The 24,515-nt window shown below is 41.3% G+C and overlaps 1 protein-coding gene across 1 annotated transcript in view; it reads right to left on the bottom strand.

Moving 5' to 3' along the window:
• Positions 1-24,515, bottom strand: part of MGAT4A (alpha-1,3-mannosyl-glycoprotein 4-beta-N-acetylglucosaminyltransferase A) — a 120,305-nt gene that overhangs the window by 23,523 nt on the left and 72,267 nt on the right. Inside the window, exons 4-7 of the mRNA XM_089693452.1 lie at positions 17,475-17,615; positions 14,921-15,054; positions 7,290-7,336; positions 846-959 (exon numbers count right to left, since the gene is read on the bottom strand). Of these exons, the coding sequence (XP_089549578.1) occupies positions 846-959; positions 7,290-7,336; positions 14,921-15,054; positions 17,475-17,615 (436 nt within the window). The remainder of the gene's footprint in view (positions 1-845; positions 960-7,289; positions 7,337-14,920; positions 15,055-17,474; positions 17,616-24,515) is intronic.

The raw sequence follows: 24,515 nt of genomic DNA, 5'->3' as shown, positions 1-24,515 counted from the left end.
CAGGAGACCTGATAATTAACTGCAGCAGAGAAATACCACCTACTGGCTTTGTCCTGCACCAACCACCCAAAGTCTGAGCTTGGCTGTACAGGTGATGCAAGTAAAATACAGATACTTACACTACATATATTATAAAAAGACAATGGGGTTGATTTGCTAAAAGTACAGAGTGCAAAGTCTGGTGCAGCTCTGGATAGAAACTAGTCAGATCCATGTTTTTTTGGTCAAAGCTTAATTGAACAAGCTGAAGTTAGAAGTTGGTCGGCTACCATGCCCAGCTGCACTAGATTTTGTACTCTCCAGCTTTAGTAAATCAACCCTATTGTCTTAATGAATACAATGCAGCTTCAGCAGTTAGCTCCTTACTTTTACAGGCAGTCCCCAGGTTACAAAAAAGATAGGTTCTGTAGGTTTGTTCTTAAGTTGAATTTGCATGTACTGTAAGTTGGAACAGGTACATTTATTAAATGTAACTCCAGCCAAAAATGTTTAAGTTATGGTAGCATAGGGAAGTGTTAACTGGCCATGCAGTGATGTGGGATTGCTAATAGGTCCTCTGGACAGTAGGTGGCAGCATGCGGTTAAGCAGCAAGATGGCCGTCCGAAGGTTTCTGGACCAGAGTGACGTCACGCTGCCTCTTTTATGTACGAGTCGTATGTAAGTAGGATGTTTGTAACTCGGGGCCGCCTGTAACTCAAAATACGTGCTTACTGAAAACACACTATACTTATCCATTTACACTAAACAGAACAACTTTTTTAATTTGTACAGCCATGAAGAATAAAAAATGGAAGCCTCCTTTTACACAGATAAACTGGAGTACTGTGCATGTGCTATATCATACCTGACTCTCTCCTTTGAATCTCCAAAGGTTTCCTTTAAATTTGTCATGTCTGGATAATAGGCAGCAGGAGGAGAGATTACTTCAACTAATCCGGAGCCAATTTCTACAGAGAATCTAATTAAAAAGATAAAATCAAGTTATTGACACGAAATATCGTGTAATAGGATCTGCCTGCATGAACCTAATTGCAAAGAAAGAGGTAAACCCACAAAGCAAAGATCTCAGTTACACATGAAATCTACAATAACATAATCCTATTACTGTTCAACAAAAAAAGCTAACTTTGGAAATGCACAGTCACTTCTTAGGCCAGCCGGTTTGAATCTCAGCCAGTTCAAGGAATAGGTAGGATTTCAAGGAATATTTATTAAAGTGTCTAAATTAAGAACTTTTCAGTGAAACTTTAGATGCAAAAATCTATTCTAGAGCTGCAATCTACTGAGATCTGACTTTAACTGGTTGCTATTATGTCATTGGCAGCAATGATATGATACCTGCTAAATATAGTCCTATTAGAAAATTGAAGATGTCATTAGAATCGTTTTCATCACAAGCACAAAACAAGGATGAAAGGGAGATTCTGATTGGCTGCAGTGGACAACATCTCTTATTAAACATATCTATAGTAGCCACGCTTCGATATACAATCAATTTATTTTCCGAGCAATCTCTTCCAATAGGAATAAATCAAGCAATATGCCATATACAAGGAAGTGGATTTTGATTGATAGTTGAAGTAGAATTCCAGTCTACAACTATCTACTCTTAAATCTACTCCCACTCCACTTCCAACCACCCTGTAGGACGATGCTTATACTTACCTATTCTCAGGTCACTTTGGCCCGGTCATGTGATCTCCCCATCGGCCCGTTTCAGGGGAGAGGAGAGAGCGCCGACAAAGGCTGAAATTATAGCTTGGAATTCCACTTTCATAATTTATGTTCGTAAGTTAGCGATTGCAACTCTGTTTCCATTTTGTAACCTCATAAACTGATTGATCAAAGTAAAATCATATTCATGAACAAAGAATCACAGTGCTGCCAACTGAGGCAAAATGATCAATAACTTTCCTCCTCAACTCAGTTTGATCAAATCCAAACTAAACTGGGACTAAAATGAGCATTAGGGAAGTTGTAGCAATTCAATTGTTTTTGGATTTTATTGTTGTAAAAAAAAAAAAAAATTGAGCATGTTTGGCCACCATTATACCCGAGGCTCACAGTACCACCTGACTAGCCCAAACCAGTGCTGGTTAAATGCATTTTGTATCTGTGTTAAGTAAGCAAACAGAAAATGTCAGCGACTTAATTTGAGCTAGTTGGTGGTTACAGAGGGCACAGATTTTCCAGCAACAATATAAATGTCACAGCACATGAAGGAAGACTAGAAGCAACGCGATCGCATGGATGTTTTCTTTCCCGTAAGCAACGTTGTAACAAAGCTACTATAGCTACCAGCCAACTAAGCACTAAAGATGTTTGTGAAATACAGCCGTCTATAAATAACCGCAGAGGCTTCCAATAAGCTGAATGGCAACAATATAAGCAGAATAAATACTGCAATATATCTGCCATTTCCAGAAAGCACAATGGGGCAGAGCTGGGTTCCCTGAGGACCATGAATTCTTCAGTACGGCAACAACAGAGTCTTAATATCCCTCAAATAACCTTTCACCCCAGGCCTATGTGAGGTACTTAGAATGAAGACTCCAACAAAAGAGCACATTGATGTGGCCTAGAGCAGCTCTTTCCCTCTATCCATCTGAAGTCTGTCTCTCAGTCATGTCTTGAACACACAACAGTGGATGTGTTGTATTTTTCTCAAGATGACATTTTGGTAGTTAAATGGAAAAAAGTCATTATGGGAGAGACATTAGTATTAAGTGGTGGTCTCCAGCCTGTTTCATCCTGTGAGCCACATTTTTATGCAGCACGGTGCTTCAGCCTGTGACTATAGCAGGTTTGTTTTTTTTACTAACAAGAACCAGGCTTAAAGCAGAATTAAAGAGCTACAAAAAAAAAACCAATAAAATAAAACATGGCTCACTGGGAGCTTTTAGCCCTAGTGTTCTAGTATGCACCACATAGTAGCACACTATGGTAGACTTAGCTGGTAAGCGATCCCCTCCAGCACTGTGGTGTCAGTGGTCCAGTCTGTCATGATGCTTCCATCTTCTCCGATCTTCCTTCTGGGTTTGGACTCACAGGCCACTTGATTGGCCAGTCCGCTATGCTATCACTCTACATCACCGCAGCACAGAAAAGTGCCGGAAGTGTATGCTTAGTTGTGCATGTCCGGCTCAGTATACAGAAACACTGACAGAATATAAGTCAGAAGGCACCAATAGGATCTATTCTATCATAAAAATCCGACCTGTCAGCTAAAGCCCGCTGTTGGCTGAAGCCGCTGGTCCAGCCTCTGGAGAGATCCTGACTTTAATGTTGGGATCCTCCAAGGAGCCTGGACCGGCAGCTGGCTCAGCCTCGAAGCGAGCCGCTGAGAGCCTGAGCCAGACGCTTCTCTCCTGCACAGTCTGGCGCTTCAGTGAGCACTGGAGGGCTCGAACATCAACAAGGCACTTTCATCCACACAACTGCAGCTCACTGGATATTTTCTCTTTTTCAGACCATTCTCTGAAAACACTAGAGATAGCTGTGCATGAAAATCCCATGCTACGTTCAAAGTGGCTTAAATTCCCTTTCTTCCCCATTCTGATACACGGTTTGAACTTCAGGAAGTGATCTTCACCACGTCTACATACCTAAATGCATTGATTATAAATTTGTGGTACTAATTGAACAGGTGTACCCAATAAAGTGGGTCATATACGTAAGAACTTAGCTCCTTCATTCTCTGACATGCAGAACAGTGGAAGGGAAGCTACGTAACTTTTAGTGCAACATAATCTGAGTCAGTGAAAAATGGTCACATATACAGGACAGAATCAGTATCATTAATACAAGTCTCCAAAAGGACGTCTGAATCAATATGATACCAATGTGTCTGAGGCCTTCTTCTGCCTGCAAGCAATGTTTCACCTAAATGTACACTGGGCTGTGCATTCCTGGCATGCCTTGATGAGCATGTAAGTGATTTACATCAGCCTGGGCAGGCCAAAAAGACAGCAAAAGACAGAAAACTTAGAAGAAGGCAGTTTGATAGGCTCAGTAGAAGTGAGGGAGGTAAGTATAGCAGACGGTATTTCCATTTTAAGGTCCAACTCTGGGTGAAACAAGAATCCCCTATTTCACCATATGCTCTCAAAAAAAAAAATTACCTTTTGACTTTGGCTGCTTTCACATTGATCTGTTTTTCTTCCACTTTTGTGTAAAGAAAAAAATGGAAGAAAAATGTGTGACCATGTGTTCCTATGGAACTCTGCAGTAAAAATGCAGCCAAAAACACGTGTTTTTGGTGCAGATCAGTGTAAAAGCAGCGAAAGCCACAGCTACATCATGTTCGAGTCTCCAGTCTTCTCCCCTACTCCAGCAGGGTCCTTCTTTGGGTGTCTAAGTCACTGACAGGCCATCAACACCCCGTTAGCACTGCTAACAGCAAGGTTCTTCCAGATCACTTCAGGGACACAGGGGCAGAGAGGTGACCAGTCCCAAAAGAGGTGAAGTAACTGGTCCTCAGGGTGGGGAAATTACCATCCCCATAGGGGAAACTACAAATGTAGAGACTATACACCAAGCGTGGGCTACAAAGAGGTAAATTAAAGAAATGCTATGAAGTAAGAATGACCTTTTGAATGGCTTAGAACAGCGGTTCTCAACCTGGGGGTCGCGACCCCTTTGGGGGTCGAACGACTCTTTCACAGGGGTCGCCTAAGACCATCGGAAAAAACATATTTCCGATGGTGTTAGGAACCGAGACACCGCTGCTCTATCCGTCTCCAGGTGTGGGCGGGATGACATGCCGCCCCTGTCATCTGGACACACCCTCGGGATCAATCCTCGCCGGAACTGTAGCTCAGGAGAGGCACACAGGCGGCCAATCTCCGGCGAGGAGGTGGAGCTTGGAGAGGAGGAGCCGAGCGGCACCGCGAAGATCGAGCGGGTGAAGAGGAGGAGAGCGGCCGGAGAAGGAAGACAGCTGACAGGTAAGTGTCTGTACCATGGGAGAGGGAGGGAGCGAGCGAGCCCAGGCTGGAGCAGGGGTCAGCAAGGTAAGTATCATTGGTGTCAGTGGGAGGAATAGTGCCCCATCATTGGATTCATTAATACCAATGATGGGGCACTATTCCTCCCACTGACACCAACGATGAGGCACGATTCCTCCCCCCACTGACACCAACGATGAGGCACGATTCCTCCCCCCACTGACACCAACGATGGGGCACTATTCCTCCCCCCACTGACACCAACACCAACGATGGGACACTATTCCTCCCCCCACTGACACCAACGATGGGGCACTATTCCTCCCCCCACTGACACCAACGATGGGGCACTATTCCTCCCCCCACTGACACCAACGATGGGGCACTATTCCTCCCCCCACTGACACCAACGATGGGGCACTATTCCTCCCCCCACTGACACCAACGATGGGGCAATATTCCTCCCCCCACTGACACCAACGATGGGACACTATTCCTCCCCCCCACTGACACCAACGATGGGGCACTATTCCTCCCCCCACTGACACCAACGATGGGGCACTATTCCTCCCCCCACTGACACCAACGATGGGGCACTATTCCTCCCCCCACTGACACCAACGATGGGGCACTATTCCTCCCCCCACTGACACCAACGATGGGGCACTATTCCTCCCCCCACTGACACCAACGTTGGGGCACTATTCCTCCCCCTGATACCAACGATGGGGCACTATTCCTCCCACTGACACCAGTGATGGGGGCGCTATTCCTCCCACTGATACCAATGTTGGGGCACTTTTCCTCCCACTGACACCAGTGATGGGACACTTTTCCTCCCACTGACACCAATGATGGGGCACTATTCCCCCCACTGACACCAATGATGGGGCACTATTCCTCCCACTGACACCAATGATGGGGCACTATTCCTCCCACTGACACCAATGATGGGGCACTATTCCTCCAACTGACACCAATGATGGGGCACTATTCCTCCCACTGACACCAATGATGGGGCACTATTCCTCCCACTGACACCAATGATGGGGCACTATTCCTCCCACTGACACAAATGATGGGGCACTATTCCTCCCACTGACACCAATGATGGGGCACTATTCTTTCCACTGACACCTATGATAGGGCACTATTCCCCCCACTTACACCTATGATGGGGCACTATTCCCCCCACTGACACCAATGATGGGGCACTATTCCCCCCACTGACACCTATGATGGGGCACTATTCCCCCCACTGACACCTATGATGGGGCACTATTCCCCCCACTGACACCAATGACGGGGCACTATTCCTCCCACTGACACCAATGACGGGGCACTATTCCTCCCACTGACACCAATGACGGGGCACTATTCCTCCCACTGACACCAATGACGGGGCACTATTCCTCCCACTGACACCAATGACGGGGCACTATTCCTCCCACTGACACCAATGATGGGCACTATTCCCCCCACTGACACCTATGATGGGGCACTATTCCCCCCACTGACACCTATGATGGGGCACTATTCCTCCCACTGACACCAATGATGGGGCACTATTCCTCCCACTGACACCAATGATGGGGCACTATTCCTACCACTGATACCAATGATGGGGCACTATTCCTCCCATTGACATCAGTGATGGGACACTATTCCTCCCACTGACACCAATGACGTGGCACTACTCCTCCCACTGCAAAATTACAGTTATGAAGTAGCAACGAAAATAATTTTATGGTTGGGGGTCACCACAACATGAGGAACTGTATTAAGGGGTCGCGGCATTAGAAAGGTTGAGAACCACTGGCTTAGAATGACCTGTTGAAATTTGATTTTTTTGGGGGGGGGCTTTAAGTCTGTAGAAAGAGCAAGGATGTCATCCAATGTGTGTAACCCATAGTAATGAGGACAGTGAAAGAGGAATTCCTAGCCTGTTCAATAGAAAAAAGTCAATAAAAAATGCTGTTCGTAATAAAGATATGATTGCCCTTGACAGATGTCATGCTTATGAGACATTTAGAAAGCAGCAGGGTTAAGGATAGACAGGTATTTCATTGCTGAAAGGCTGCTGTAAGCAACATCAGAGGAAGCCAAAAGCCACATGTGGCCTTCACGTAAGTGGCTCAGAATAAGATAATGAACCATTAGCACTGCAATGTAAAATATTCTAAAGGAGGAATCATTATGTCAGTAAGATTTATAAGGACTGTCATTAACATACACTTACAGTAATCATTGAACAGGCACAGAAGACAATCTGGCTGACAATTCTCTGCAGATACATATCATTTGGCAGGTCTAAATATAAAAAGGATACACATAAAACTTACTCTTTTTGTAAGCTTGCAACCACACTGTGCACGTAATCAAGGTCTGTCTGGAGAAATAAAACATACAGTAACAATAAATCAAATAGCTTATCCTCAATATTGTACTAAAATTGCCATTAACAGCAAATACGTGCATACTGTGTAACAGGCATCCCATAAAAAAGCTTCTTGTCTACTAAAAAGTGACAGGTCCACTTTTACGCTTTTGTAGCTCTATAGATTCCCACATAACTTTATTTTCTATTAAAGTGTATGTGAAACCGAACAATAAACGTATCTTATTTGCTCCCTTTTGGTCTAGTAAAACCTAAAGTTACTCAAAAAACAAAAACAATGAGCATTATTTATGATCTATACCATGTGTCCCTTGTGTCGTTGTCTCCTCCTTTAGCAGAAACCCTCCACTACCCCCTGAAATCGTATGGTGTAGCAGAGGCTAATGGAGTCAAAGGAGCTGTGACGGGCATCAAGAGTACCTGAATATACCCACCTTTTCCAGCTCCTTCTTTCACAGAAGCCATACTACAGTGTCTATGAATGAAACAGGATCTATGAAATGAGGGGGCAGACCTTTCAATCATCTGCTCATCCTCCATGTATAGACTTTATATATGCAATTGAAAGATTTGTTATATCTGTTCGAAAAGTGCAAAACGTACATGCTGATCCTGCCAGAAATCTTACCTACATTCTGTGCAGCACTTTTTTCGGTTACATTGTTCTGAGGATTACAGGACCCCACCCATCTATGTTATAGATAGGAGGACAAGGGTAGGTTCCAGCTGTTCTGTCCTGTTTCTAATTTTAAACTATAGTAGGGTGTGCGAGCATTATCATACAGGATACATTTTACTGGCAGTATCACCAGGTGAAAATAAATGAAAAACAACTCTCCCGTATAACCGAAGTAATGTATGCAGTATGTCACATAGGACAGTTTATTGTCATGTACCAAGTGATAGAACAGTGGTTGACACTAATGTTCATAAAGCTATATCTATGTCCATCATCGATGCAGACTTCATACTAGTACACACAGAGCCACTGTGTAACTTAGAATACTCTCAGTGCTTACATTAACTTTAAACAGCTATCAGAATCCAATATACAAAGTCTTTAATCACCGAGCATTCCAACTCACCAGTACTACTACAGTATACAGCATGGTGGCCGCACTCCAAAGTAAGAATACATTATCCAGGTGCTCCCCCTTCCTTTAGATTGCAAGCTCCATTAGCAGGGCCCTCATATTCCTCCTCTACTGAAATGTATTGTAATTGTACTGTCTCCTGTTATATTGTAAAGCGCTGAGCAAACTGTTGGTGCTATATAAATCCTCTATAATAATAATAATAGAGAACTCATTCACCACTACATTAAGATCAAGTTCACACTGATGCGGTGCAGGAAGTTCAGCGATTCCTGTGCGTTTCCCGCACCACATAGCAGTCACACTGTGTTCTGCAATCTGCTGCGGGTGTCAATGGAAAGTTAACAACCCACCAAAAGCAGGTTGCAAAAGCAGTACGTTTGCCTGAACCGGAACGCATGTGTATAAACACCCATGCAAACTGGTTCTAATGTGAAGAAAAAGCTGGCTGCACCTTTTTGATGCGAAAGTGGTGCGATTTGAGTTATTCAAATGAATGGACTCAAATCGACACAGAATCGCATGCGATTTGCGGAGGAATGTGTTGCGGTTCCTGTGCGATTCACATGTATGAACCTAGGCTAAAGGGTTGTATGGATTAGTAGAGTAATCAGTTTCCCATCTATATATAAACAGCCTAATTCAGCAAAGTGTTTGTCCTCAGTGACAACTCTTAAATGCAGTGACAACTCTTAAATGCAGTAAACAATACAGTGCAAACTCTTTAATGCAGTAAACAATGCAGTGCCAACTCTTAAATGCAATAAACAATACAGTGCCAACTCTTCAATGCAATAAACAATACAGTGCCAACTCTTCAATGCAATAAACAATACAGTGCCAACTCTTAAATGCAGTAAACAATGCAGTGCCAACTCTTAAATGCAGTAAACAATACAGTGCCAACTCTTAAATGCAGTAAACAATACAGTGCCAACTCTTAAATGCAGTAAACAATGCAGTGACAACTCTAAAATGCAGTAAACAATGCAGTGACAACTCTTAAATGCAGTAAACAATACAGTGACAACTCTTAAATGCAGTAAACAATACAGTGACAACTCTTAAATGCAGTAAGCAAAGCACCCGTTCAGTAAAAGATCTTCCAGGGTTTGGTGCACTCAAGAGTAAGTCCTCATAATTGAGTATGGCTGATCACATTGCTTTAAAGCAAATCTGTCAAAAAATTGAATCTTAAAAGTAAAATTCCAGCCTAATGCAGGTCATACATGATTCGAATTCCGAACGATTTTTCGTCCGAAAATCGAAACGTCGTTCGTTCTGTAATCTGATGGCGCCACCAATGATTTCAAAAATTGGTCACTTTTCACGTATTTTCCAGCATGCCCAATAAACGAAATGGGGAGGAACCACGAAAATCGGCCAATGCCATTGCCCCACTAACAACGAAAATTGGCTGATTATTCTTATGTCCAATTTTCGGACGAAAATTGTTTGGAATTCGAACCATGTATGGCCTGCATAAGAGAATAAACTATGTTTGTCTATACATTTATTAGCCAGATAACCCTCCTCCCTGACTGCATGGCAAAGCCTCATTAATTGTCGTGCCCCTGCCCAATGAGAGTGTCCTTAGGCCACTATAGTTGTCTCATTGCACAGAGGAATGGGCTCAGCCTGTACTTCGCTCTGAAGTCAGGCCCCTGGGAACAACAGATTCCAGTGTCAGAGAGGCACACAGGGGATTTTTTTAACTAATAAAGTTAATAGTGTTCATGTTGTGCTGTCTGTTCTTTGGCAAGACTTTCACTTCCAACTGAGCAGAATGGCTGACATATTCAAGTTTAAATCATTACAAACAAGCAATTGCTAGAGAATAATGAGGACAAAGCTGCAATTTGCAACATCTTCCCGAAAGAAGAAGAAGTTATAACCATGCAAGAATAATCAGCATTTATTTTATTTTTGTGAAGGGCTTTAGGGTTACTTTTTGTTCCTTCACCATAAGCTTGCTGGTCATACTGTATCATTACTCTCTAAGCTCTGCTACACAGAAAGCATGGTTTTACAGCTTGTCCTAATGAGAAGAAACACTTGGCCACAGAGGATTAAAAATGGTGGCACTGTCCATTATCCTTAAAGCATATGTGAATTCTAACAATTAAAGCAGGAGGTAAAACAATAAACCTCCAAAAAAAATGGGGTCCCCTGCAGGTTTATGCCATAATGTGCTAGTGTGCACCACATACTCCAGTATGTGGTGCACACTAGCACATTATGGCATTATGGCATACTTACCTTTCAAATGAAGCCTTCCAGTGGCACGCTGTCACTGCTGCTGAGGCTTCCGTATTCACCTTGTCTTACTTCTGGGTTTGCAGGCCCCAGCCATTTGAATGGTTGAGTCGTGATGATGTCGCTCCTGCACATACATGGGGAAGACGCAGCACAGCCCTCTGCAGTCCATGGCACACTGTATACCTTCAATGCAGAGCATCACTGCGCATGAGCTTGTGATGCCATCGGCTATTGCCAATGTGAATATCTCCTAAACAGTGCACGTTTAGGAAATATTCATGGTACCTACAGGTAAGCCTGATTGTAAGCTTACCTGTAGGTACAAGTTAAGATACAGTGTTTTCTACCACTTTAACCCCTCTATTTGCTCCCTTTTGATATGTTTAATGTGCTATTTGAAGCATGCTGTTGTATCCATTTGATAAGTGCAAAAGAAAAAAAAAAGAAAAAAAAAGAAACCTTTTTTGCTCTTGTTAGACATTAAGAGCTGTCCTGTGTCCTCTGCACACTACCTATACTATCTTAACCACTTGCCTACCAGGCACTTTCAGCCTCTTACTGCCCAGACCAATTTTCAGCTTTCAGCGCTGTTGCATTTTGAATGACAATTGCGCGGTCATGCAACACTGTACCCATATGAAATTTTTATCATTTTTTGGAGACAGATAGAGCTTTCTTTTGGTGCTTTTTAATCACCTCTGGGTTTTTTATTTTTTGATAAACAAACTAAAAACAACTGAAAAGTTTGGAAAAAAAAACATTTTTTCTTAGTTTCTGTTATAAAATTTTGTAAATGAGTAATTTTTCTCCTTCTCTGATGTGTGCTAATGAGGCTGCAGTGATGGGCACTGATAGGCAGCACTGATTAGGAGGCATTGGTAGGTGGCACTGATGGGCATTGACAGGCATCACTGATGGGCATTCACAGACATCACTGATGGGCACTGAAAGGCAGTACTCATATATGGTACTGATAGTCGGAACTGATAGGCGGCACTGACTGGCACTGTTAGGTGGCACTGACAGGCACTGATAGGCGACAATGATAGGTGGCACTGATTGGCAGCACTCATAGGCGGCACTGAAAGGCAGCTCAGATGGCACTGATATGTGGCATTGATGTGCACTAGTAGGCACTGATATGTGTCATTGATGTGCGCTGATGGGCACTGACAGGTGGCATTGATGGGCAATGACAGGTGGCATTGATGGACACCGACAGGTGGCACTGATGGGGCTACACTGATCAGTGCCCTGATGATCAGTGTAGATGTTCCCTCTGAAGAATGCACATTAAAGGCTCTCCTCTCCTCACAAGCTCTCAGCGTGACAGCTCATGAGGAGAGAAATGCCAATAACCGGCATTGCCTTATTTACATGCAATCAGCTGTGATTGGACACAGCTGATCACATGACAAGAGCCAGATGGATCCTCTGTGTCCCAGGGGGCGTGCACTCGCTGTTAGAGTGGGAGGACATCATATGACGTCCTCCCAGAACGAGAGAACCGCCTTGCACCCGTCATTTCCTTATATGGTGGAAGGTGGTTAAAGAGCACTCCCAGTTCTTTCTTCTCTTCTTATCTTGAACTACAGAATAATTAGCCTTTATGATTAAGAGATCTGAGAGTGGGAGTGGTTGAGTAGTTTAGCAAAAGACACTGGGCAGGGCTGACACCACCCAGTCCACAAAAATGCTGTGTGTTGCTATACTATCAGCTCACAACAGGAGTTAAGAGCTGAGTGCATTTCAGGCAGATCAATGGGCATTTTTACGTACTTGCAGGGTCTTTAAAGGGATAAAACACAGGGAAGAATTAATGTATAACATACAGTGGGGATCGAAAGTTTGGGCACCATCTAGAAATTTGTATTAATGTGCATAAAGAAGCCAAGGAAAGATGGAAAAATCTCCAAAAGGCATCAAATTACAGATTAGACATTCTTATAATATGTCAACAAAAGTTAGATTTTATTTCCATCATTTACACTTTCAAAATAATAGAAAACAAAAAAATGGCGTCTGCAAAAGTTTGGGCACCCTGCAGAATTAATATCTTGTAATGCCCCCTTTGGCAAGTATCACAGCTTGTAAATGCTTTTTGTAGCCAGCCAAGAGTCTTTCAATTCTTGTTTGAGGTATCTTTGCCCATTCTTCCTTACAAAAGTCTTCCAGTTCTTTGAGATTTCTGGGCTGTCTGTTACGCACTGCTCTTTTAAGGTCTATCCATAGATTTTCAATTATGTTGAGGTCAGGAGATTGTGAAGGCCATGGCAAAACCTTCAGTTTACGCCTCTTGATGTAATCCCCCGTGGATTTCGAGGTGTGTTTAGGATCATTATCCATTTGTAGAAGCTATCCTCTCTTTAACTTCAGCTTTTTTACAGATGGCATCAAGTTACCATCCAAAATTTGCTGAAATTGTATTGAATCCATTTTTCCTTCTACTCGTGAGATGTTCCCTGTGCCACTGGCTGCGACACAACCCCAAAGCATGATTGATCCAACCCCATGCTTAACAGTTGGACAGAGGTTCTTTTCATTAAATTCTGTGCCCCTTCTTCTCCAAACGTACCTTTGCTCATTCCGGCCAAAAAGTTCAATTTTAACCTCATCGGTCCATAGAACTTGTTTCCAAAATGCATCAGGCTTGTCTATATGTTCATTTGCAAAGTTCAAACGATGATTTTTGTGGTGAGGACGTAGAAGAGGTTTTCTTCTGATGACTCTTCCACGAAGACCATATTTGTACAAGTATCTCTTTATAGTGGAATAGTGTACCACAACTCCAGTGTCTGCCAGATCTTTCTGGAGGGATCGTGCACTCAAACGTGGGCTTTGAATTGTTTTTCTCACAATCCTGCGAGCTGTTCTGTCTGATATTTTTCCTGGTCTTCCAGATCTTGCTTTAACTTCCACTGTTCCTGATGACTGCCATTTCTTAATTACATTCCGAACAGAGGATATTGACGTCTGAAAACGCTTTGCTATCTTCTTATAGTCTTCTTCAGCTTTGTGAGCGTCAACTATTTTCAGTTTCAGTTTTCTAGACCACTGCTTAGAAGAACCCATGGTGCTGATTGTTGGGGCAAGGTCAGATGAGTCTGGGCATTTAAAACCTTTGAGATTGACATCACCTGGTCTTCCCAGACGATGATTGAGAACAATCCATGACACTGGCAGATCTCAGCTTTGCAAAGGGGGCAGTGCAAGCTATAAATTCTGCAGGGTGCCCAAACTTTTGCAGACGCCATTTTTTTGTTTTCTGTTATTTTGAAAGTGTAAATGATAAAAATAAAATCTAACTTTTGTTGACATATTATAAGAATGTCTAATCTGTAATTTGATGCCTTTTGGAGATTTTTCCATCTTTCTTTGGCTTCTTTATGCACATTATTACAAATTTTTAGCTGGGGTGCCCAAACTTTCGATCCCCACTGTAGATGTATTGCATTAGTTTTATTTGTTTTACTTTGCCTTGGTATACATTTTAAATGAGACATAATTTATTCTTTGGATTTGTGAGGAAAACCTGAAAGTTGTCAACATTAGGAAACCTGCTCTGAAAAATGCCATGCAAGCATCTCTAGAGTACATCTATACAGTCAGGACATGGTTGCAAAGAGACTGCAGGTGATTATTGCCTTTGAGATGCATAGGATGAACAAAAAAAAAATGAAAACAAATATTTTATTTAAAAAAGGGAATAGTTTATGATACACAGTGCTTTTGCAAACCAAATCTCATTTAGTGAGGGCCCTTTCACACCAGCCCATGCTCGTTTTGCTCCGTATATTGTAACACACACATGCTGGTGTGCATTGTGTAGGGGCGGTGCAATGTGGTGTCTTGGTTTATTTTTTTTAACTTTATTAAAAAATACATCTCCGCAGTGCTTGACATGTGGTGTGTGTGCAGCAATGTGTAACAATGCAGGCATGCTGCATTTCTATGCCCCGCACACCACTGTGTATGTTTTGTGTGAACAGGGCACATAGAGAATGATTTTATAATTTATGCTTTTGTGTTGAGCCTGTAGATCAACGCAGCTCAACACCCCCCATGTGAACAAGGTTTTGCATCTAGATGCTATTGCTACAATTAAGTATGGATGAAATTATTTCTACACCATTTCAGGGAGTTCTGCAACAGGGTTATGTAGCGACACATACATCTTTTAGCAAACCTTTTATTTTCTGTTGGACATTATACAAGTTCTTACCTCTCCAATGAAGACTATTATAACACAGTCAAGTTTTTCCTCTGGAGACAATTTATCAATCAGGGAATGTAGCGTCTCAGTCAAGTAAGACTTAACTTCCCTCTTTACAGTAGGGATGCCCATTACTATTGACACTAAAACAAAACAAAATAGACATTAAAGCTGAACTTCAAAAAGGTATAAAAGACATACTTTCATGCAGTTATGCAGGAATTTGTGAATTATTCTAGTTTGTTAAATAAATGAAATTTTTAACCTGAAACGCCTTGGGAGAGGGAAGGGCAAGACTAGGTGCCAATCAGGTATACTGTATACAAATGTACTGCATGACAGCAGGAAAAGAACAGAGAGATGAACTCATCAGACTCCTGTTGCTCTTTCTTTGTCAGCAGGCTGTGCTGTATTCCTTAACAGCAAAAGTGGTGTCATCCACCTATCTGTGGATGGACAGGAATACAAATTGTTTAATAGATATAACATCTTCTATATATATATGTATTTCACCTGTGTATTTTGCAGTTTGCAAGTTTAAAAGAACTAATCTATGTGTCAGGCATATTCACTTTGCCAAGTGAATTTTCTTTAAGGCTCCATGCACACCAGCGTTTTTTTTTAAGCTCAAATAAAGGCTGGGGAAAAAAAAATGCTTTTAATAGTGTTTTTTAGTAGAGCTTTTTTGCAGTGCTTTAGTAGCGTTTAGGAGCGTTAGTGTTTTATTAGCGTTTTTACAGTACATGTACAGGAAAAAAACTGAAAATCTAGAAAAAAAGCTGTTAGGAGTATTTTAGTAGCATTTAGGAGTGTTAGCGGTTTCTTAGCGTTTTTACAGCACATGAACAGGAAAAAAATATGAAAATCTAGAAAAAAAAGCCGTTAGGAGTATTTTAGTAGCATTTAGAAGTGTTAGCAGTTTCTTAGCGTTTTTACAGTACATGCACATGAAAAAAAATATGAAAATCTAGAAAAAAAGCTGTTAGGAGCTTTTAGTAGCATTTAGGAGCATTTAGAGTTTTTCTGCTGGAAAAACACTCCAAAAAACTCCATAAAAACAATTTTTTTTTCTGCTCCTAGATGCCGAAGCTCAAAAAATGCTAATAGCTTAAACTAGTGTGCATGGACACATAGAAAAATACTATTTAGCTTCTAGAAAAAATATGCTGATAATAGCTTCTAGGTGCTTTAAAGAACACTAGTGTTCAAGGAGCCTTAGTCTGAGATAACGCTGTGCAGACTTCAATCATCCACTCATATTTATTTATTACAGGTACTTATATAGCGCCGTCCATTTACGCAGCGCTTTACATATATATTGTACATTCACATCAGTCCCTAACCCTCAAGGGGTGTACAATCTAAGGTCCCTAGCTTACATTCATACATACACATACTAGGGCCAATTTAGACAGGAGCCAATTAACCTATCAGCATATCTTTGAAGTGTGGGAGGAAAGCGGAGTACCCGGAGGAAACCCATGCAGGCACAGGGAGAACATGCAAACTCCAGGCAGGTGGTGCCATGGCTGGGATTCGAACCAACGTCCCCAGTACTACCAGGCGGAAGTGCTAACCATTTAGCCACTGTGCTGCCCATTTGTAAGTAAAAATCCTGTTTTTTTGTTTTTTTTTTGACATCTTTGGATATTCAAAGCAAAGAGAGTTTTCACTCTTCACTTTCATTCACGAAGGTATGTGAAAACTCACTTTGCAAGGTGTTCTACTCCTTTAGTAAATCAACCCCAAAAACATTTATTCAGATCATTTTGATGTACTGGTTAAAGCTAAGCTCTTGGAAAATTTAAAAAGTTGAACCCTTGAAGTGGGGCACTGCATGGGTTAATCGCTCTTTTTTTGTCAAAGGGAACAGTAAAGTCTTGCTTACCTTAACCCTCGCTTCCACAAGCCTCTCACCATGTGACCAGCCCTGTGAAGCAGCTTCTCTTCACCACTCTGTCCGACGGTCGCATCCTGAAGTCATCAGGTACAATGCAGGACCAGTAGTCCTGTATTGTAAGTGAGGACACCCAGGTCCTGCCCACAGTCCGGAGCATCAAAAGGAAGAAGAAAGCACCGGCTAGCAGGGGGGAGCAAGGGATAAGGTAAGTAGAACATCTTTTAAAATTTCCCCCATAAACAAAAACCAGAAATTAACCCTTGCAATGCAGGGGGACCCAACTGCATGGGCAGCTTTTACATTTTCCTGGAGTTGAGCTTTAAGTAAACCAAAACGTTAACCAACTATCCTACATTGATTAAAGGGTGATTCCGTCAACGGGCATTTCGCTAAAATTAAAAAATTTTTTAAGGTGGATATACATTTTCATTGTTGAGGGTAACTGTAGGAAGGGAACTATCATTTCTAAGCCTACTGTTCATAACTACTGTATATACTCTCAGCTGTTTTCAAAAGTGAAAAAAAAACAAATTTTTAATGAAAAATTAAATAACAGATTTGAATGTAAGATTCAATCCATCATTTTCCCCATTATGGCAGGCTTGAAACTCACAGATGGATAGAGCTAGCAATGAGTTGCACATTCTATTTGGAAGTACCTACCTCCTGTTCTTCCAAGGCCAACCTGCACAGCAGGCTGAAGGCTTCCTTCATGGTTTAATAAATGAGGCATATGGTAGTAAATATTTGGCACTTGTAGTGATTTTCTATTAGTTAAGTCTTTGAACAGTTTCTGAGCTTCATCTGAAAGGAGAGGAATAAACATAAATATCTTTATGCAATAAATTTTATTTAAAAAGTATGTTGCTATTGCTGACCTTTCTGAAAATGCTGGCTGCCTGACAGTCAAAGCAAATTTTCAGGAAATAAAGTCAGATCTCCTGATTTGCAGTTATCCCACCTCCATGGATCAATGTATTGAAGTCACTGGATCAGAACAACAGCCAGGCCATATGCAGTTTAAAAAGGAAAGGTCAGCCACAGCATTCGGTATACTTCTATCAGCATGTTTCCCTTAATTTAAATAGGGACAATGTTGCAAGAAGGTTAAAATAAGGCAGTAAATAGTCATTAATCATATATTAGAAGTCTAGTATGTTCTCAGGAGAAGCAAATGGACTAGACATGATGAGATTCAACTTCATTTATGTATCATTTATGTAGGAGGATGTATGGAAGATCAGTCTTTGGGTGGCTCCCAACTCTGAAATAGTCTTACATAACACTGGTGTATATTCTATAATACTCATTCTGTAGTATCTTAAGAGCAGCCAAAAAACAAATGTAAATTGTTTCGGCCACTCCTTTCCACCAGTCATCAATATAAAGGTATAAAGGGGCATATTTTATGCCACCAGCGTAAGATTGGAAATTTTCATACTGGCCACCAATGTAAGGAAGCATTTCTTATACCGGTCACCAGTGTAAGGGGGCATTCCTCACACCAGCCACCACTTTAACGGTAACAAAAAGGCATTTTGCCATGATGCGAATCCCAGTGGCAAGAATTCAGCTGCAAGTGGCTAGCTGTGCCCACTGAGCCCGTACACTGTAATGACAGGATGTTGGTGACCGCAGCTATTCGGGGCTGTTTGCAAGGCCAGCGATAACCTGCGGTGGTCACGGCTGCGCATACGCACAAAGTGCAACCACTGGAATCACAGCAGATAATCACTGGCCGTGCAAGTAGCCTTGAATAGCTACAGCTGCTGACAGCCTGTCATTATTGTGTAGGAGCTCAGAGGCCACATTTAGCAATTCATTTGATTCACACTGCGGCAAAACACCCATGCAAATGTACCTTAAGGGAGCATTTTTCACGCTAGCCACCAATCTAAGATGTATGGATAATTCTTCCCAATGGCCACCAATGTAAGAGAGAATTCTTCCCACCGGCCACCAATGTAAGAGAGAATTCTTCCCACCGGCCACCAATGTAAGAGAGAATTCTTCCCACCGGCCACCAATGTAAGAGAGAATTCTTCCCACCGGCCACCAATGTAAGAGAGAATTCTTCCCACTGGGCACCAATCTAAGAGAGAATTCTTCCCATCGGCCACCAATGTAAGAGAGAATTCTTCCCACCAGGCACCAATGTAAGAGAGAATTCTTCCCACCGGCCACCAATGTAAGAGAGAATTCTTCCCACCGGCCACCAATGTAAGAGAGAATTATTCTCACTGGCCACCAATGTAAGGAAAGTGACCTGAATGTACTTACTTAACTACAGTTAAGAAGTCAGGACATTATTCTGGAAAAAACTTTTCCAATATTTATTTTGTGTATATGAGGTTCATTAAAAAGTAAAATAGATTTTTGAACCTCAGCTTTGTATCTGTCCCCAGTGGGGAGATTGGGGTGAGCCAATGCTGTAAGTGGAGATACTCCGAATGAGGGATGTCATGGGTCTCCCGAAAAGAGGCCCATGTAGGAAAAGACCTGAAGGTTAGAAAGTGTCAAACATGAGAGAGTCCATTGGTCACCCACCAAAAAAACGCCTGTGGTTGGTCTAAGCCCGATGGAAAAAGAGTATTGCTGGCTATATGGAGCAAGGGAAGAAAGGGTGACATGAGACAGCCAGAGTACCGCACGGAGTCCCATGCTTGTAGGCTATGATGCATAAGGGGACTCAGTGTTGCTGAGCAGAGGTTAGAAAAGCATTGACATGGCAATGGGGGCACAGTTGGGGGGCCATAAGGGAACAACAGCTGAAGCATGAAGCAAAGATAATTAAGAAATCTGAGCAGCCTGGCAGTATTTATCTATATTAAGAACCCCTAGTCCCTCTGTAGTCTACGCACAGAAAGGGTTGCTCTAGAGACCTGAGAGCATTTATTGGCCCAGATAAAGCAAATGATCCTATTTTGGAGCAAAATGGAGAAAATATGATGGAACCTGTACTAGTTGGGTGCAAAAATAATATAATAGTTTGGGCAGAATAGTCATTTTCACAGAGTTGATCCGACCTATCCAAGACAAGTGCGGGAACTGCCAGGATTGCATAAGAGTAGATAAGGAGCGAAGCAATGTGTAATAATTAGCTGAAAATAAGGGAGAATATGAAGAAATCAGATAATAATTAGCTGCAAATAAGGGAGAATATGAAGAAATCAGATAATAATTAGCTGCAAATAAGGGAGAATAGGAAGAAGTGAGGTGTATACCTCTGTAATCAAGAGAGGATGACGTCCACTTGAGAGGATGACAGAGAAGTGAAACTGCAAGCGGTTGACCAGGTCAGGTGCCAAGATGACATTAACCGCAACAGTTTTGTTTAAATTAATATGGAGGCCCAATATCAGTGAGAAGCAAGAAAGGACTCACTGTAAAGTAGGAAGAGTGATAAGAGGGTTATTTAAGCCCTGTACACACAATGAGAATATTGGGCGAATGAATGTCCATTTTGTTTTGCATGCTAGTCTCATATTGAAAGCGAAGAGGTTACTCAAATTACGAAAATTCTTGTACCACAGAAATAAAATTCAGTAGTGATGTAATGTATGTGTATTGTATTTTCGGATGAAAACTGTACAGATTAAACAAAAATCGCACAATCTGGTATCGTACGAGAAAAATTTGCGTGCTTGTCCCTTCAAATATTTTGACCAAAAGCTATGTACTAACAATCAGTTTACCATACGATCCCTTCGAAAGCTGTATTTTTCGTACGATTTTCTGATTGTGAGTACTAGTCTTTAGGGTCAGTAAAATATCATCCACAAAAAAGGTAGAGTTTGTACTCGTGGCCTGCAGAGGGAATGCCTATCACATTGTGGTTCACCCGCAGGGCCATTGCCAACGGTTCAAGTGCTAGAACAAAGAGCGCCAGGGACAAGGGGCACCTCTATCTTGTGCCTCTGGAAATAGAGAAGGGGACGGAAACGTGTCCCACATATTTGACCAAAGCAGAAGGGGCTGAGTACAGGGCCTGGATGCAGGCTAAGATTGCCACCCCAAACCCCCAACGAGACAACACAAACTGTAAGTATTCCCAAGACAAGGAGTCAAAGGCTTTGTAAAAGTCCAAAGAAAGCAGGAATCTTCAAAACACCTTTTAATTATAGCCAATGCCCAAAACATAAAAAGGGTTTTAAAGAATGCATTGAACATTCTCCAGGGAGTTTCTCCTATGTGTCACAACAAAATCAGTGACCTGCATATAATATGACATCTGCAGAGACATGAGGTCTCTAGCCAGCATACTCTGCAGAGGCACATAGCGGCCCAATTTTCTTTATCAGCCCCAAACATCTCTCTTCCCCCCTAACATACACAATAAAAATGTATAACACTGACAGGGACACAGAAAGCACTGTACATATAAAAGTAATGTATTTTCTATATAAAAGTGAGAGGTGATCTCACATTTTGTTTAAAAGAATGTGAAGAAACTCTATTTAATGTTTATATAGATAGAAGATGTATAGTAAAAAATTATTTCCCATAAGCTGATCAGATCTTATCAATACATGCTAATGTTGTAAGAAAAAAAATATTATTTTGTTGTTTATTTGTAATTGTATATGTACATGGCAGTGGCCATATTTGTTTATTACACACAGGTTCTGGTCCCTGCTTTGCAGTTCTTCACAGTGGTTGTGCTGTATCGCTCCTTTTTACAATGCAAGTCTATGCGTTGGCCAACCCATTGAAAATAATGCTCTGTTTATGTGTTACTGTAGCTCAACAGTTGTTAAGCAGGAACATCTTTATAGCACTGAGTTACTGGGAAATGCCACTAGTGGCTAATCTACAATACAATACCACTAACAGTTGACCGTGGAATATTTAGTAGCAAGGAAATTTCACGGATGGACTTATTGCACATGTGACAACCTATCACGGTACCATACTTGAATTCACTTGAGCTCCTGAGAGCGACCCATTCTTTTACAAATGTTTGTAGAAACAGTCTGCATGCCTAGGTGCTTGATTTTATACACCTGTGGACATGCAGGCAATTGGAACACCTGAATCCAATGATATGGAGGGGTGTCCCAATACTTTTGGCAATATAATGTATATAGTTACATACATAGTTAGTCTGGCTGAAAAAAGACAAAAGTCCATCCAGTTCAACCATAGAAAAAAAAAAGTTATAATCCTATACCCACAGTTGATCCAGAGGAAGGCAAAAAAATATATATTTTTTTAAATTTTATTTATTTATGTATTTTAAATGGCTCTGATGAGTGTGCAATGCTCACTGTCCATTTCTACTGTCATAATCCACCTGGCATTATCAACTGAGAATCAACTGCTGTATTTCTATCCTTGTCCTTGATAAAGAATTAAAAAAAAGAAAAATATAGGTTAGGATAAAATACTTACCATGTACCAGAACCCTCCAGGACATAGAAAATACCATTCTCTCTTTATAATATTCAACATCTTGCTAAAGGATACTTTCACACTGATCTGCAGCAAAAAACGCATATGCATTTTTAACAGGACATGTGACTCAAAAACCGCACCAAATAAGCAACTCGGGTGTGTTTTCGCAGCGCTTTCCATGGGGAGATTAATTTTTCTAACGCACCAAAAAGGCAGGATTTTAAAAAACGTACTAGACAAGCAAACTATCATTAAGAAGAGTTCCATAGGAATAAATGGTCACATGTTTTTCTTCCGCTTTTTTTTTTTTTTACAACCTTTAAAGCTACCCAAATAAAAAAAATAGCTTTTTCACAGCATTATATAGACCTGTAATAATGCTTGCATTAAAAAAAAACTATTTTAGCTTTCATATTAACAACCCTAAAGTATTTCACAAATGGTTTTCCTTTTGGATCAAAATACTTCAAAATAAACTACAGCCAAGATTAAGAATTATTATTTGTATCAACTAATCAGTGTATATCCATAGAACTACAGGGCAATGTTTTTCCACCAAAATAATAGAAGCAATGGCCACAATTCTGGGAGCATCCAACCTTAGAGAAAGCTTTAAAAGTAACAGAATAGACCTGTGCATTATAGGACGATGGTGTGTTGATTTATCTGGCTTATCCCTTACAATCCCTTGGAAATACCTAATGTATTATTCAAGAATTTGATGTGTACTCAGGTTTCAAAGTCAACTGGACAACATATCTCCTATTTCTGCTGAAAATGGAATTCCTGAACTAATTTCCAGCATACTTTCCATTGAAAATTGGTTCCGAACCTAAAAAACTGGGCATCACAAGCCAGCACCAATTATCCACATCTTGGAAAAAAAAATGTGTATATGTGAAGCCAAAACTTTTTAAAGTTTTGGATAGTGTGTGGACAGATTAGAGATCCTATTAAACTGTTTTGCTATCTGTGTCCCCGCTAGATAGAATTCTCTATTTGTCCCAGTGACCACTGTCATAGGGACAGAAGATGATGGCAAATGTAAAATTTTAGAGTTGTTACCAGAACAAGAGGTAAGGCAATATCTGCAAACGGGGACACCCGTTCAAGTGGCAATTGTCTAAGATGATCATTTCCTTCACTTAGTAGAGGTTTCCTCTCACTTCCTAATGTATCTTCAGGACACAGGCAGCAAAAAATTCATTGACAGGCTTTAACGAAAAAAAAAAGGTTTGGGCTATGTATACGCAATAATATCATACTGTTATTCCTCCCAAAAGCCTTTTCCTACGAGGATGTGGATAACAATATTCAGGGGTTTTGTAATATACAAAAACGAATTATAATCTAATGAGTATCCCTCTTACTTTCGATAGGGAAAAAGCGATAGGGAATTATTTGGAGAAGATAACTTGCTGTGTCCAACCAGTCCTCTTTGGGAAATCCTTTTCACCTAAGTTCCTATTACATTCCAGGAAGACAAATATGTACAGAATGTGGAGTTAAATACACTCAACAACCGCTTTATTAGGTACACCTGTTTAATTGCTTGGTAACACAAATTGCTAATCATCCAATCACATGACAGCAACTCAATGCATTTAGGCATGTAGATGTGGTGAAGACAACTTGCTGAAGTTCAAACTGAGCATCAGTATGGGGAAGAAAGGGGATTTAAAGTGACTTTGAATGTGGCATGGTTGCTGGTGCCAGATGGGCTAGTCTGAATATTTAAAAAATTGCTGATCTACTGGGATTTTCACGCACAACCATCTCTAGGGTTTACAGAGAATGGTCTGAAAACGAGAAAATATCCAGTGAGCGGCAGTTGTGTGGATGAAAATGCTTTGTTAATGTCAGAGGCCAGAAGAGAATGGACAAACTGACTTCTTCGACAGTCCACATGTTGAACCACATAAAAGCATGGATCCATCCTACCAGCAACTGTTCAGGCTGCTGGTGGTGGTGTAATGGTGTGGGGGATTTTCTTGGCACTAGCAAGCTGTACCTAATAAAGTGGCCGGTGAGTGTACAAAATACAATAGTTTTGTATGCTACTAACTTTGAATCCTCTTTATTTTATTTATTTGTAGGAATAAGTATATTGATGTATCTTACTTTGGCCCATTTGGAAAATAACAGACTCATTATAGGTCATGTGACTTACTTATTGAATGTATGAATAAACAGTTTATGGGGTTGATTTACTGAAACTGGATAGTACAAAATCTGCTGCAGCTTTGCACAAAAACCAATCAGCTTCCTTTTTTTTTTGTCAAAGCTTAATTGAACAAGCTGAACTTGGAA

Source organism: Staurois parvus, unplaced genomic scaffold (genome assembly GCF_062004578.1).
Source record: "Staurois parvus isolate SC_StPar_1 unplaced genomic scaffold, SC_StPar_1.0 ptg000634l, whole genome shotgun sequence".
NCBI lineage: Eukaryota > Metazoa > Chordata > Amphibia > Anura > Ranidae > Staurois > Staurois parvus.
The sequence above is the reverse complement of the archived record's forward strand: the minus strand, read 5'-3'. Positions and strand labels throughout refer to the sequence as shown.